Here is a 16,668-nt window from a genome sequence, read left to right as displayed (position 1 = left end):
AGTCAAAGATGGCAGATGTAGAGCATTTATAAACTATATGAGGGCCTGGATGGATGGCTTAGAGGTGAAGAGCACTGGCCTCTTCCAGTGGGCCCGGGTTCAATTCCGAGCAATCACAAGATGGCTCACAACCATCTATAAATGAGATCTGGTGCCCTCTTATGGCGTGCAGGTGTACATGAAGGAAGAACACTGTATATATAATAAATAAAAATCTAAAAAACCCCAAAAACTATATAAATTGGGTATTTGGCCAACATTCATTATATTTCTCTTTTTCTCTCTATCTCTCTCATCTTGCTCCTACAGCATTTGAAGCCTCCCTTGTCAGTGAGAAATAGAGTTGGGTAGAGCTTCCCACTAATCAGTGTTCTTATTTATTGTTCAGCAAGTCATTTGGTATTTCTCTGGCCCACAAGTTTCTTGCCTTTAAAATTAAACTTTGAGCTGGGTGGTGGTGGCACACCAGCAGTTGGGAGGCAGAGGCCTTGGATCTCTTGAGTTCTAGGCCAGTCTAGTCTACATGACAGCCTGGGCTGCACAGAGACACCCTGCCTCGTAAACCAGAGAAAAGGGAACTTTGAAGGGGCAGACATGTCACCATCTCCTGCTCTAGCCACACAAGTCGGTTTAGAAAGGGCTGGTTCTAGGAGTGTTTGCTAGTTATTGAACAATTACAACAGAAATAGGCCGGATATTCTAGCCTGAAATTCCCACAGCAGGAGGAGGAACTAGTTTTGACTCTGTGGTTCACGGTTCCTCAGGTTGCAAAGCAGTTTCTTAGGTTTATGGGAGCTTGTTTATGTTAGGCAGTTTGCGTATGCTCTTTTCTTCCCATAATCACACCAGAGACAGCTATTCCCAGAGCGATGAACTGTTGGTGTACTTCTTAAAAATCTATTTTATTTTTGTTTCTTAATGTCTCTATTCCAAGCCCTATGTCTGGGCACCACTTATAGGCGTACTTTTTAAAACTTCTTTTATTTACGTTATGTTTCTTAATGCCCCTTCCAATCTCCTGAAACACTCCAATATCGGGTAGGAGAGAAAGCAGTTTAGTGGGGAGAGGGCACAAAGTTATCTTAGCCTACTTCCTGCTGGTTAGGGTCTTTGGGTTCCTTGGGGCAAGTCCAATCTTCATTTCAGGATCTCTCCAACTTCTTCTCATTCAACTGCATCAACAGCAACCAGGAGCACCAGCAGAAAGCATTGTCAGCCTTCCTCCTTGGAGCCCTCTTCTCGATCTCTGGACCCTGGCATTTATTCTCTCTCCAGAGTCCTCAGATTTAAACTATCTGCAGCTGGCAAAGAGTCCAAACAAGGCAAATTGTTTGTTGCTATAGACAGTCTGAATCAGGCCCATATCCTACACCTGGGATCAACAAAACAAAAAATGAGTCTATCCACAACAGTTAACTGACTTATCAGGTCTTCAGTGCTTGAACCCAAGGCTTATTGACCCCAAAGCCTTTTTGCTCATTTTGTTTGGTTGGTTTTTCAAGATAGGGTTTCTCTGTGTAGCCCTGGCTCTCCTGGAACTCACTGTGTAAATCAGTCTGGCCTTGAGCTCAGCTTCTTTGCTCTTAGATAATATTCTGTGAGCTGATAATAGCATTTTTTTATTCTAATAATGTGATTCCTGGTCAAACTTGATTTTCTTCCATTGTCACTTTCTAGAGAGAAAACTAAAGTTGCCAAAGTTGGCCAAGGAGTAGAAGATGGACCTGATACCAAGAGAGCAAAACTTGATTCATCTGAGACAACCATGGTCAAAAAGGTAATGTAGAGAGCTGAGGATAGAAACCTTGTAACCTTTATGTGGCAGGGCCTTTATAACTGCCAGTGAGGTAAGCCTTGAAGGGAAGCCCAAGACTGGACCCTACCCATTTAATATGGAGTATGGCTGCAGCTGACTTCCATTAGCTTGTCCCTTTAAAGAAAATGGGTCTATAAGAGCTGGAGAGATGGCTCAGAGGTTAGGAGCACTGGCTGTTCTTCCTAAAGGTTCTGAGTTCAATTCCCAGCAACCATATGGTGGTGGCTCACAACCACAGAAACACATGGCAAATATAAATACATGCAATACAATTTTTTTAAATGGGTTTATATTTACAGTATGGTTTTTAAAGAAAATTGGAAATGCTTTAAATTCTGGCAGTCAATCCAAATTGATTCAGGTACTGTTCTGGTACAGCACCGTGGGGCCAGACTTGACAAGCTTGTTTAACTTTTTTTGTTCTCAAGACAGGATTTCTCTGTGTAGCCCTGGCTGTCCTGGACTTTCTTTGTAGACTAAGGTGGCCTTGAACTCACAGCAATTCACCTGCCTCTGCCTTCCTGAATGCTGGGATTACAGGTGTATAATCCCATGCCCAGTTTAAGCTTGTTTAATTTACTTGGCATAGAAGACATCAGTTCTTACCTCTGTTGTCTGGAGCAGAAGTCATTACTCTTTGCCTCCCTTATCACCCATTCCCCTTCCGGTCATTTTCTTTTTCTAGATTGCTGTATAGTTTAGTAAGGTCCTTGAATTGGTTTTTTCCTCCCTTTTTATTCGGTAGTAATTGAACTTGTACATAATGTCACCAGTTCATGTTGAATGTCTTGCTCAATATCACATTCCCAACCCCAGACTGGGTTTCTCTTTGTAGCTCTACACTTTTTTTTTTTTTTTAAGCCTTTATGTGTATGGGTATGTGTGCATGCACCATGTGACAGTGCCCTCAGATACTAGGAGAGGGCATCGGAGCCTCCTGGGACTGGAGTTACAGACAGTTGTGACACATGTGACCTGGGTTGATGTGTGATGACCAAGTCCATCCCCAAACATTATGGGGCCTTGGCATGGCAGTTCATGCCAGGATGTAAATTAGTGCCAGGGAGCTAGATTCCTGGTTCTTGCTGGAATGTAGTCAGTGTAGTGTGTTCTCCAGGTTCAGTAATAGAGCCTGTCTCTAAAGGGGGAAGAGTGGAGCTGGAGCTCACTCTTGTAGAGGACCTGGGTTCAATTCCCTGTGCCACACAAACCCAGCATGGTGGCTCATGCCTTTAATTTCAGCATTTAGGTAGTAGAGACTGGGTTCAAAGCCATTTGCTTCAGTTCCAGGTTAGCCTGGGCTACGTGACACTTTGTCTCAAAATAGAGAGGTTTTTAATATGTGTATAGTAATGACTGGTTTCCTGTGTGGGTTTTTTTTTGGGGGGGGGTTGTTGTTATTGTTTTCCCCCTCCACTGTTGGGCTTGCATGTGCTGGGTAAATAAGCAGGTGCTCTGCAACTGAGCACCAAGGGTCACTGTGTACTTTTTAATGAAGTTTACATTAGAGGCTTAGTCAGTATTTGAGTCTGGTAAGGTGTTTAATCTCATTTTACAAAAGCTGGTGTCAGAGAAGGGAATCTTCTTGGGCTGGAGAAAATAACTTGAAGTGGCTGATAATGGTTCTGTTAAACTGAGAAATGATGGGACCAAGCCCATATTTACTCTTTACCTTGTAGATTTAAATGTTGAGAAAGGAAACCAGCTAGTTGGAACGTCGAGTTAAAGTTGCATTTTAGGGGCCCAAGAGTGCAGGATCCATAGAAGTGGGACTAAGTCCTTCAGGGAGGCAGAACTGTCCCCTTTTTCTTTTTTACTTACTTATTTCTTTCCCCTACTTTTGTGTTTGTGTTTGTATAGCTTTATCTGTGAGCCTGATGCAGAGGAATTATTAAGCTCTAATTTTAGTGTCTATTCACAGGACTGTAATTACCCAGAGTGCGCATTAGAGTTTGGGCCAGACCTGGGGTCCTTTCTTTTTGAGGCCCAGTCAGGCTTTCTCTGCATGGCTGCCTGAGTTTGCTGGGGAGAGAAATTGTTAACAAATGGAGGAGCACAAAAGGAGCATTGTGGGCGGCTCTGTCAGTTTATAAATCACACCCTCTTACAAGTGTGACACTTGGCCCTGGTGTGAAGGGTTTTATGGCCTAAGGGCCTTCTCTGATTGAGGACTGCATTTTGCATTCAAATGGAAAAAGCCCTTGCTTTGTTAGCCATTCACAGCTGGAAGTTTCCCTGAAGTCACTTCTGATGGTGCCCACTAGGGTGGATATGGAAGCTTCATTTGGAGCCACTTTATGTCACTATTAGGAGAATGTGGGGAGCCCAGGCCAGAATTTGGCAGCCTTATGTGCCATTCCTGAGGGCGCTGCCGGCACTTTGCCTTTTGTGCAGTGTCTTCCTTACAGGGGGCAGAAACTGAAGATATCAAAATATTCCCCAGCTGACATTATTAGTCAGCTGTTACAATGGGACTGTTCAGCTGGGATTCCAACCCTGAGCCCTTGAAGGTTCAGGGCATGCAACACATTCCTTTTGACAATCCCCTGGATTCCAGACCTTGGCTTTGTGTCTCCCCACAAACAGTGCAAGGACAGGGTGTGGCAGTGTTTGGCCTGTGGCTTTGCCACCTGGTAGTAACAACTTCTCCATTTGGGCAGAGAAGGCTGTGGAATTTATTTATAATTTTTTGAGACAAGTTCTCCCTGTGCTGTCCTGGCTGACCTGGAACCCAGAATGTAGACCAGCTCACCTAGATCTTCGTGCCACCTGGCCAAGTGGCCCTAGGATTTTGAAGTTCTGTTAAGTTTCTTCATTCAGATTTTAAGCTTTCCTAAATTGTACAGAATAACTAACTAGTTGGACTCTACTCAGAGAGGATGGGGTGGGGGAAGCAGCAACTTCCTGTTTCCTGTGAGAGGTGTCTGTCATGGTCTCTCCTCCCACTTGTCCTGGTTCAATCAAATGTTGTAAAACCACTTTGGGTTCAAGGTACACTGTGTGCTCCTAAATTAGAAACTTCAAAAAAAACAAAGGAAAAACAGAGCTTGTGGTTTTCACACATCTAGGAAGCTTGGGCCTTTCTAGCACACATGTACCTGTGATGAATAGGGCAATAGGAAAGGCCTGACTGGAGGCAGCTGGCGCTCAGCAGTTTGTTAGCGTCTTTTTGGTTCTTTGGTTTTTAAGTTTACATTTGTTAGCTTTGTCTGTGTGTGTCTAAGGAGGCTCTTTTTTTTTTTTTTTTTTTTTTTTTTAAATCACTGAGTTATAGCTCCAGTCCTCCCTGCCTTTAGATTTTAGTTCCTGGGCTGGTCAGATGGTAGCACAGTGGGTAAAGGGACTTGTCACCCAACCAGATGACTTAGGTTGGTTCTCTAGGATACACAGGGTGGGAGGACAGAATGAACTCCTACAAGTTGACCTCTGACTTCTGTGTGTACGTGTGCGCCGCAATAAGTGAATACATAAACCAGTGTGCTTTTAAAATACTAGATTTTAGTCCCTAAGAGCAGAAAAGGTTTTGTTTGTCGTATTCCTAGGCCAGTGCTTGGCATAGTCACAGTCAGGAAATAGAGTTCAGTGTAGGGGCACTTCCTGCAGTAGAAGACAAGAGCCATGTTGTTTTAAACATAGAATATGGAATTGACTGTGATGAACTAAGTGAATTAACTTCATAGTGAACGTTGCTTTTTGTAGTTCAGCTGCCTGATCTGAGAGAACAGAATTTAAAAAGGTAAGGAACTTGCCCAGAAACAGTTTAAGAAGTGACTCACTGAATTGTCAGGACAGGAGCCTTCAGGTCAGTGAGAGTTATGGCCCTCCCAGTTGTCAAGATTGCTTGGTTAGAACAGTGCTTCTCAACCCTTTTCAGGGTCGAACGACTTTTCACAGTGGCACCTAAGACCATCGCAAACACAGATATTTACATTGTGATTCATAGTAGTAGTCAGATAATAGTTATGAAGTGGCAATGAAAATGGTTACATGGCTGGGTGGTCATGTGCATAACACCTCCAGGCCTAACACTGGGGAGGCAGAGTCAGGCAGATCTTTGAGTTCAAGGCCAGGTTAGTCTGCAGAGCTGAGTTCCAGACAGCCAGCACACACAGAGAAATACTGTCTTGAAAAATCTAATAATAATAATTTGTAGTTGGGTGTCACCACAGTATGAGGTGGTTTGTTAGATGGTTGCAGCGTTAGGAAGGTTGAAAACGACGGGTTTAGAGGCACAAAGTGGACTAGTATCTGCAGAGTTTGGTGGGATACTAGTACCAGGTTCTCCAGGAAGACAATTGTGGGGATGGGTAGTGCTGTCTTGCCTTACAGGGAAAAACTCAGTTCCAACGAAGTGAACAGGGAGAGGCTGAGTCCTCATCATTCCTGTGTATGTGTCTGTCCGTTTAACCATCTGTCCATCCCCAGCCCTCCATTCCTCCCCTCTTTCTCTCTTGTTTCCTCTTTCTATGGTTGAAAAAGGGTAGCTCAGCTGTGTTTGAACTCAGTCTGTAGCCCAAAGAGTCCTTGTCTTCTCAGTCTTTCTGCTTCAGAATGCTGAGTGCAGGGCTATAGGGGTGTGCCACTGTATCTGATACATGTGTAAGTATGTGTGTTCTTGTATTTTCATGTACAAATATGCCACATCCTTGCGGGCTGTAGTCATAATATATACTATCTAAATTAGACATGAACATTCTCAGTGTTAGCATGGTAATCACCCTTTTCTTTATTTTCTTTTAGTTTAACTCCTAAACAGGTGATTTATGGGGCTGCTAGGATATGTGACGAAAACATGCCTGAAAGGAGCAGACCCCCACTCATCCTTACTTTCCTTTGAGTTTAATCATTTTTGTAGATCTAAGGAGCTGTGGTGGCTGGAGAGATGGTTCAGTGTTTAAGAGCACAGTTTGCTCTTGCAGAGGACCCCAGGGGATCCAACAGGCATTCATGTAGTATAACATTCATATACCTAACGTAAAATGAATAAATGGTTTGTCTTTTAGTTACTCTTTAAAATAAAAAAAGAGGGGCTGGAGAGATGGCTCACAGGTAAAAATACTCACTGGCCGCTCCCCTAGGGGACCCAGGTTCAATTTCTAGCACTCGCGTGGCAGCTCACAACTGTCTGTAACTCCAGTTCCAGCGGTTTCGATGGCCTTGCACAGATACACATGTAAGCAAAGCACCAATGCGTGTGAAATTAAAAAAAAAAAAAAAGCAGCTTTCTATACAAAACTTTAAGGATAAACTAAGACTCTAGCTAGCACCATATCACACATATATATAATATATTATCAAGTTAGAGTAGCAAGCATCTCTGGTGTGGCTGAGCTTTTCTGCTCATCTCGGTGTAAGTAATTGCTATCACAAGTTGGCTCTCCTTCCTGTGGGTTTCTTTTTTTTTTTTTTTTTTTAAGATTTTATTTATTTTATGTATACACCTGCCAGAAGAGGGAATTAGTTCATATTATAGATGGTTGTGAGCCACCATGTGGTTGCTGGGAATTGAACTCAGCACCTTTGGAAGAGCAGACAGTGCTCTTAACCACTGAGCCATCTCTCCAGCCCTCCTGTGGGTTTCTTCTCGGGTGTGCATACACAAGCCCTATCTAGACTTGCTCTCCATGCCTCTTCACTGCTTCGAACTGGTTTCATATTGCATGTGTGCTGCCACCTGCTTTGTAAGAGAAGCACTATGTTGGTGGGACCATCTGTTTGTGTGTCTTTGAGGAACTTTGCTGTCCTTTCTGGTAGTTACGACCATTTTGGCTACTACTAAATACAGTATTAAAACAGACACTTAGTACTTGATAAGCACCTGTAGCTGCTGGCATGGCAGTTGCACAGCATGTACACATGACCTACACTATCATAACAAGTCCTTGGACATGCTGCAGGTCTTTTGTGTGAATGTTACTGTTTATGTATCTGCTGTTGACGACATTCAGGTATGTAAACTTTTCCTATTAAATTAGTCTCATATATATAATATATATTATATATATATATACTTAAATTTATTTATTACATATAATTGTTCTGCCAGCATGTGTGCCTTCAGCCCAGAAGAAGGCACCAGATCTTATTATAGATGGCTGTGAGCCACCATGTGATTGCTGGGAATTGAACTTGGGACATTTAGAAGAGCAGCAGTGCTCTTTACCTCTGAGACATCTCTCCAGCCCAGTCTCATATATTTTTACAGAAGAAACCCTGTCTCAAAAAAAAAATTTTTTTTTTAAATAAACAAACAAAAATTGCTCCCTTTAAGGGTGTGGTGAAGCAGGCCTTTGATTGGAGCACTCAAGGAGGCAGAAGCCAGTGGATCGATGGGAGTTCAAAGCCAGCCTCGTCAACAAAGGGGAGTCCAGGACAGCCAAGGCTACAAAGAAAACCTTTCTCAAAACAAAATTTTTTTAAAAAAAGCAAATTCTCCTTTATTTTACACATATGAGCGCTTTGCCTGCATGAATGTGTACCACATGCATGCAGTTTTTTGTTTTGTTTTTTTAGGCCAGAAAAGGGGATCAGGTCTCTGGGACTGGAGTTACTGATGTTTGTGAGCTGACCTGTGGATGCTGAGAATCAAATCTAGGTCTGATACAAGAGCAGCCAGTGCTCTTTACCACTGAGCCAACTTTCTACCCTCTAAAAGGCTCTTCCTAGAGGGTAGAGGATGATAATAAGTTCTTTGTGGGGAGGTCCGATCTCATTTCTCACCAGCTTCTAATCAGTTTTAAATCTAAATGAATGGATCTACCATTCATGCTTATTTACATATGGGTTATACGTGTTCGCAGTACAAAGTTGTACATCGAGGCTGCTTGAGGTTGATAACAGATTGTCATCCTTGGTTGCTGTGTTTAATTTATAACATGAGGTAAGGTTTCTTGCTGAACCATTTCAGCTAGTCCAGCTGTCCAGCTTGCCTCTGAAGTGCTGGGATTACAAGTCTACAACATGCTTACCCGACAACCAGCTACATTGATTTCTCTATATATTTATTGCCAGGGAGTTCACACCAGTACCTCTCAGCACAGTGTTCATTTTAGTTTCTTACTGGTTTGTAATTTAAAAATATTCTGTTTAATAACCTTTTGTTTTTGAGATTGTATCTCACTGTATAGTAGCTCAAGCAGCCTGCTCTCAAACTTGCCATTCGCCTGCCTCAACTGCCTGGGTCCTGGAATTAAAAGCCTGTTTGCCACCTCTTACAGTTGATTCTGGGAGGCTGAATCAGGAGTATCTCTTTAAGTTTGAGGCCAGCCTGGGCTACATCGTAAGACCAAAAATGAACCAGGTCTTGGCGAAGGTTGGTTATGCCGTCTTTCCACACAGGGAGCACATGTCCATGCTTCTGTCCAGAGTATGAAGGAAGTATTCCTTAGGTTTAGAGGTTTCTTTTTTGTTTTTCCAGACATGGTTTCTCTGTGTGGCCTTGGCTGTTCTGGATTTGCTTTGTAGACCAGGCTGGCCTCCAACTCACAGAGATGCACCTGCCTCTGCCTCCCAAAATGCTGGGATTATAGGTATTCGCCACTTCTGGCTGTCACTGGCTTCTTAGAATAAGAACTTTGAATATGGAAAAGAACTCCTGCTCTGACTCAAATCAGCATGGATGTACTCTGCCTTTTTCCCACAGAAAGTGCTTTTCTGCCCTGTAAAAGAGGCACTAGAAGTGGATTGGAGCGGAGAGAAAGCCAAGGCCGCCCTGAAGCGCACCGCCCCAGACTACTTTCTGCTGCAAGGTGAGCCTGGAGATGGAGCTACCCAGGCTCCAGCTGTGACTTCTTTGCTGTGGCCCAGTGTTGAAGCAGTGTATGGGTTCCTCTGTCTCTTTCTTGGCAGTGTGAGATGGCACCTCACAGAGGTCCTGTTTGACTGTTCTCCACAGTGGAACCTGAGATGACCGAGTTCCCCCAGCATCTTCTCACACCACCCTTCAGAACTGTGTCCTGTTGTGAATTTTTTTTCTTGTCTTTGAGTTGAGTTGTTTGCTTTTTTACCTTTTTTGCAGTGAGGCCTCACAGTAGAACCAGGGTGGCTTAAACTTGCTGTGATCCTCCTGCCTCAGTCTCCCATATTACCATCCATCCTTCCTGGTTTTTCTCTCACTGTGAATGAGCCGTCTTTCTATAATTTTGCTGGTATTCAGGGATTCAATGGCAAAATACTGGTTGACGTCTCAGGGTTGCCCCTGTCCCTGACAGTTTCAATTGCTTATTTTCAGTTTTTATTTTAGTATATATATCTATTGTTGAGGCAGTTTCACTCTATAGCATTGGCATGGAACTAGCTGTTTAGACCAAGCATGCGTTGAAGTAATAGAGATCTGCCTTCCTCTGCCTACTTTTCTTTCTTAAGATTTATACATATGTGTGTGTGTGTGTGTGTGTGATTTAACTGGTATGTATGTATGTGTATGTACATGCTACATGTATAATATAATTATAGTACATGTGTGTCTGGTATCCACAGATTGCAGAAGAGGCTGCTAGACTCCTCCTCTTGAGCTGTAGTTATAGATGGTTGTGAGTCACCTTGTCAGTGTTGGAACCAAATGAGTCCTCTGTAAGAGCAGCATGAACTCTTAACTGCTGAACTATTGCTCCAGTCCTACTGAGGTGGATGGTATTTTTGAAATACCATCTAAAAAATAACTGTTGGCATGGTAGCACATGCCTGTAATCCTAGCACTGGGATTCAGACATAGGAGGATCATCAGACTCGTCCACAGCCACCTAGTGCATCTGGGGACAGCTAGTGCTACTTGAAATGCTGTCTCAAAATTGGGAAAAGGACAGAGGGTGGGACTTCAGGGGTACAGAAATATTTAAGAGGGTTAAGTAGGAATGAGTGTTAGGCATGTGAGAAATGCCTCCCCTAAGGACTGTGGGACCCTGTGTGAAAGAAGTGCCAGCTGGACTGCGAGCAGCACCTGCTTCTCTGGGCCAGGGTTGCCTGCAAGCTCTGTGTCTGGCACAGGAAGTAGTAGCCACCAGTTTGCAGCATTTGTGCATATGCTAAAACCCTTTCTAAGAATTGATTGCGAAGCAGCCCCTGAGTCTGACCTGGCCTTTCTGTGTCTCATAGTATGGTTTTAGTTCTTGTTGTTAGGACTTGGTGGGGAGCATTCTTGCATCAAGTAGGAAGAGGTGAATGATGTCACTGAACACCCCACACAGCTCCCATGGCAGAGATTGAGCCACTGGAAATGTCAGTGCAGGCTCTTGCCTCATGTAGTCCTAGCCCTGGTGGTCAAGGATTCTGGTTTTCAGAGACCAGCGACTAGCAACAAATTCAAGGCTAGCCTCAGAAATGGTGACCCTGGTCACCAGTGGTCTCAAAGGAAAAGAATAGGGAAGGATGTCATATCTGAGAATGGCAATTTTGAAGGGTCTTCCCATCTGTCTCAAGATCACAGCGCTCTACTAAGGTGGGTAGATGGTCCTCAGTTTGGTTTGTCATTTGTATCCATCCATTACAGGTTTCTCATTGTTGCCCTAGCTATCCAGGAACTCGATTAGTAGGCCTCTGTCTCCGTAGTGCTGGGATTGAAGACATGTGCCACCATGTCTGGCTGTTCATTTTTACTTATTTTCTTGATAAGGATCTTAATGTAGCCCCAGATGGCCTCAAACCAAATATGTTATTGAGTTAAACTGATCTGAAAATACTGGAATTATAGGCATGGGCCACTATTCCCCAGTTTTTCAGTGCTAGTTAGGAATGAACCCAGGGCTTTATGCATTTTGGGGAAGCACTGCCAGCTTGGGTCCTCTGCTTTGAAGTCTTGGTAAGCCTTGTGTGAGACTGGCTACCAAAAGCAACGAGGTGCCTGTGCTTGGAGGGCCAGACAGTGACCCAGCAAGAAGCAAGATCTGCCTGTTTTTACTGTTTAGATGGCTATATACCCCAGGCTGACCACCAACTTGCTGTACTGCTTCAGCTTTCCAGGTGCTGCCATTCCAAGTTTATGTCACTATACCTGACATTAACTGTAATGTCATGATCATGTAGCAGGCTGTGGCATAAGATTTTTTTTCCTTTGTTTGTTGTTGATACACGGTCTCACTATGCAATTCTGGCTGTCCTGGACCTCACTGTGTAAACCAGGCTGTCCTTGAACTTACAGAGATCCACCTGCCTCTGCCTCTGCCTCTCAAGTGTTGGAATTAATAACTTACATTTCTTGAGATCAGGTATTTGGAATAAAAACTGATCTAACTTTTCTAGCCTGTTCTAAGATGAGTGATCCTGAGACCTACAAGTTCATTCAGTAAAAATTCTGAAAGGGGCTGGGGTTAGCTGTGACATTATTTGTGGTACATGTGATTCAGCCCATACTTCACACATGTTAGTTAAGCTCTTTACCACTAAGCTACATCCCCAGCTCTTTGTATTGTTTTTTGTTTTTTTTTTTTTTGAGAAGTATACTTAATGAAACCAGGCCTGGGGACACTAGACAGTAATCCCAGGTTCCTGGGAAGCAAGATGAAAGCATGTGTAAGGTGTCTCTGTACTATAGCATGATGCCAAGGTCAGCATAGACAATTTAATAAAACCCTGCTTAAACAAGAAGTGTAAAATGGAGGGTGCATGCCAGTGGTTAAGAGTAATTGCCTTGCCTGTGCAACTGGCCCTAGGATCCATAAGCAGCATCAACAAGAAACTAGCACACAGTTAACCAGACCAAAGCAAAAAAAAAAATAGATGATGTGCTAAATCATACATAGCAGAGTTGTTTGCTCTAGTATTAAAATGTACAAATGCACAAATAACCTCCCATTTCATTAGATTATCTACAGTTCAGATTTAAGAGACTGGTCATTTCTTACTTTTATGGCGTAGCTGAGTAAACAAACTCTTCAAAAGGCAAATTGCCGCCTGCTCGTGCTCCGCAGGGTTTCTCTCTGTAAATCCTGGAGTTTGCTCTGTACATCAAGCTGGTCTTGAACTTGGAAATCTGCCTGCCTCTGCCTCCTGGGTGCTGGAATTAAAGGCGTGTGCCACAACCCCTCAACAGCAAATTGACTCCTTTATTCAAGATTTCAACAACAGTTAATGGCAAGGATGTTTAGTAGAAAGCGGCTATGTACTTGGAAACTGATAGGCTATCCTGAAAAGTGGAATGAGGTCAGTGTTTAGGAGAGTCTCTTGGTTGGGGGCTGGAGATGTGGCTTAATAATTAGAAGCACTGGCTGCGCTTGACATAAGGCTAAGGTTCAGTTCCCAACACCCGAGTGGGGTCTTCATAACCATACATAACTCCAGTTCCAGGTTACCAACCCTCTTCTGATCTCCATGGCCACCAGGCATACGTGTGGTGCACAGACCTGTATGCAGGCAAAACACTCATACACAAGTAAATCTAAAGTTTTTGTTTTGTTTTGTTTTTTCCTGTTAATTAAAGGGGACAAAAGTTTCGTGATTATTGTAACCATGAAAGAAATTACCATCCATCCTACCTGGCTATTCCCTGTTTGGTTTTTTGAGACAGGGTTTCTCTGTGTAGCCCTGGCTGTCCTGGACTAACTTTGTAGACCAAGCTGGCCTCACAGAGTTCTCCCTGCCTCTGTCTCCCTGAGTGCTGGGATTAAAGGCTTGCACAACCACTCCTGACTAGGCTGCTTACTGTGTGTATACAATTTGTTTGTTTGGTTGATTTTTTTTCAATTATGTGTTTAAGTGTGTGTACTTAAGTGTGGGTGCCCTCGGGCCAGAAGAGAATTGGATCCCTTGAGCTGGAGTTAACAAGTGTTTTTTGAGGCCTCCCACTATGAGTACTGGTATTGGTCCCTCTGGATGAGCTCTTAAGCACTTATGCCATCTTTCTACCCTGGTTTCAGATTGATGGGGGGGGTGTCCAGGAAGAAGAATAGAAACAGACATATGGTCTATAGACATATGATCCTTGAACTCCTAGTCCTGCTTATACCACACCCAGCTAATTTGATATTTTCATGTGATAGCCTAAATGATACTGAAGGGTATTTGAACCTATGAGTGACCTTGTTTTTCTCCTATGCCCAGTGGATCTGGAAAGACATGTAAGTAGTTTTCAATTTTTCCAGGCCTGAGAATGTGACCCATAAAAGCTGATGAAGTCTTGTTGGTGACTTCATGTCACTTGATGGTACCCACTGAGGACAGTGTGGCTGGCTGTGATACACCACTGAGAAAAAAGAACCTGACCTCATTTCCTCCTTTCCTGGTGGGAAACATTGGGTGCTAGGTAGAATACTATTCTTGTATGAGTGACTGGTTATTGCTTGTCTGCTCATGTGTTTAGACTGCGAAGTGCTCACAGATTGGAGTCCCTTTATCCTTCTGGTGTCCTAGGGAAGGCTTCTTTTTTCCTTTGTTCTACCCCCACCATGCCCATACTTGGGGTTAAGGCTAGAGCCAGCCTTATAAGTGTTCTCCTACAGTTTTAACCCTCTTTAAAAAAACAGAAACAAAAAAAAAGCAGAGGGATGCCTCAGCAGTTAAGAACCCTGACTGTTGCCCTTGCAGAGGACCTAGCTTTGATTTTCAGCACCCACATGGCTGCTCACAGCTGTTTGTTACTGTAGTTCCGGGGGGGGGGGGAATCTGACACTTCTGACCTCTGAGGGCACCAGGCATGCATGTGGTGTAGACATACATGCAGGCTAAGGCTAGACACCCATACATACACATAAAATAAATTTTAAAATTAAAAAGACACTTGCTGCCCAGTATCTTCCTGGCTGGGTGCTTACAGTCTCATGCTGCCCTGCTGTCCTTATGTGTGAGCTTGTTTGGGAACTGGGTGTTTTTCCAGTTACTCTAATACAATAGTGGTCAGGCTGAAGGTTTCCTGTTGCGATTTTCCAGTCTTCAGAGCTGTCCTCTCCATCTGTGAACAGAAAGGGCTCATCTTCTTACTCTCCCGTGGTGTGTTTCAAAACATTGAGTGTGAGCTGGTTTCCTGTGGCAAAAAGTTTGAGTTTGATTTGTTCTTTTTGAGGTTACTGTGAGTTTATCATAACAGGAGTGCTAAAAATAGCAGCTCTTGTATGGAAACTGTTCACTTACCAACATGGACAGTAACACACAAACTTAGCCAAGAGCAGGAAGGAGTGGACCACATCTCAAGAGGAGTTGCTCTCAGAGTGCCCTTGCTGTCCCCACTCTCTCCGTCTGCTCTAATAAACTGGAAAAATACTTAGCACATACTACAGCCTCAGAACTGAAGGCAAAAATAGCCCAAGATCAAACATTTGGGGCACATCTGTTTGCAAGATCTGTAGCTAAGAATCACAGGAGGAAGAATTGATCTCCTTACCAGTCGATTCACAAACCTTAACACCTCATGAGGAAAGCCTTAATGAAGGCTTATAGGACAAAACAAAACAAAAAAATGCTCTGTCATGTTGGTGTTGGGCATGACTGAGTTACTCTGCAGTCATCAGAGCACACTAGCCTGTTAAGGGTGCTCCAAGAACTGGGAGTCCAGGCCTCTGAGGGTTGAGGTCAATAGAAAGGATAGTGTTGCAGGCCAAGGAGCAGGAGGCTAGAGCAGGGTATAATGACCATAGCTTTGTAATAGATACGGTATCAGAATCACCCAGAGAACCTGGAGCAAGTGTAAATCAACTAATTATGGTGACTTGCTTCTTGATTGTGCCCTAACGGCCTCAAGTGAGACCCCCTACAATAGGGAAAGAAGCCATGTCTCAAACCAGAACCTCAAGTCACATAATTTAATTAACATGCCCTAGGTACTTATTTTTAAATTAACAGTATTGTGCTGAAACAGAAACTAAAGGAGGCTCCTGGAGTACCCCTGGAATGCAGGGGTTTATTTTGTGTGTTGAGATAGGGTCTCAACCAGGATAAATTGGTGTCACCTCATAACTCACCAAGTAACTAAAGCTGGCCTTGAATTTCTAATATCTCTGTTTCTACCTACTAAGTGCTAGGATTTAGACCTAGATGTAACAGGCAGGTCTTGTTTGTTTGTCTGTCCCCGAGACAGGGTTTCTTGGTGAGAGGCAGGTTTTGTTTTAATGCAGCAGTTTGTATGTATATCAGCCTGAGGAAAGAACTGAAAATTATTAGTAGCTTTGTTTTTCAGTGTTAACAGCTCTGGAAACCACATAATATATATTCAGGAGTGAACAAGTAGGTAACCAATGTGAATAAGGACAGCCAGATCTTCTTTTTAGCAGAATATTGTGTGTTCTCATCTGCAGATCTGGACGTGGTGGGGGGCGGGGGGTGTTGATGCCTGTGTGCGCACGCACAGGTGTGTTTCTTAAATCTAAGTCAAAAGCTTAAATGCAAAGGCACCCCAGCGGTATTGACCTGTCTCACTTAGATTACAGTAGTTACCATCTTTTTTCCACTAAGTAGACCCAAGACTCTTAAGAGAAATGGATGATCCAGAACTGGGATAGGAAAATTACATGTGAGCTCGTAACATCCTGCTGTGCTCAGAAAGTACAAAAGTGCTCAGGAATGGTGCCACCTGTCAGAAACGTAAGACTAGTAACCAGTATATAGAGGAGGAGTGACAACCCCCCCCCCCCCCAAAAAAAAAAAAAAGACAACCAAAAACAAGGTTTCTTTGTGTAACAGAACCTGGCTATCCTAGACCAGGCTGGCCTTGAACTTACAGATACCCACCTGCCTCTGCCTGGGATTTAACCATGCACCACTATACCCATCCTGGAGTGATTTAAAAAACTTGGGGCTGACAAAATGGCTCAGTAGGTAATTGCACTCCCTGTCCAATTAATTATGAGGACCTGAGTTCAGATCCCAAAACACACATGTGAACAAATAACTCAAATACAGTTTAGAAAGAGAAACTGGGCTGGGCATAG

At 43.5% G+C, this 16,668-nt stretch overlaps 1 protein-coding gene across 1 annotated transcript in view; it reads left to right on the top strand.

The window, feature by feature from the left end:
- Sae1 (SUMO1 activating enzyme subunit 1) overlaps positions 1-16,668 on the top strand; it is a 56,034-nt gene that overhangs the window by 21,584 nt on the left and 17,782 nt on the right. The window contains exons 5-6 of the mRNA XM_021657682.2: positions 1,678-1,777; positions 9,459-9,564. Coding sequence (XP_021513357.1) covers positions 1,678-1,777; positions 9,459-9,564 — 206 coding nt within the window. The remainder of the gene's footprint in view (positions 1-1,677; positions 1,778-9,458; positions 9,565-16,668) is intronic.

Source organism: Meriones unguiculatus, chromosome 1, assembly GCF_030254825.1.
Source record: "Meriones unguiculatus strain TT.TT164.6M chromosome 1, Bangor_MerUng_6.1, whole genome shotgun sequence".
Lineage (NCBI taxonomy): Eukaryota > Metazoa > Chordata > Mammalia > Rodentia > Muridae > Meriones > Meriones unguiculatus.
The sequence above is the reverse complement of the archived record's forward strand: the minus strand, read 5'-3'. Positions and strand labels throughout refer to the sequence as shown.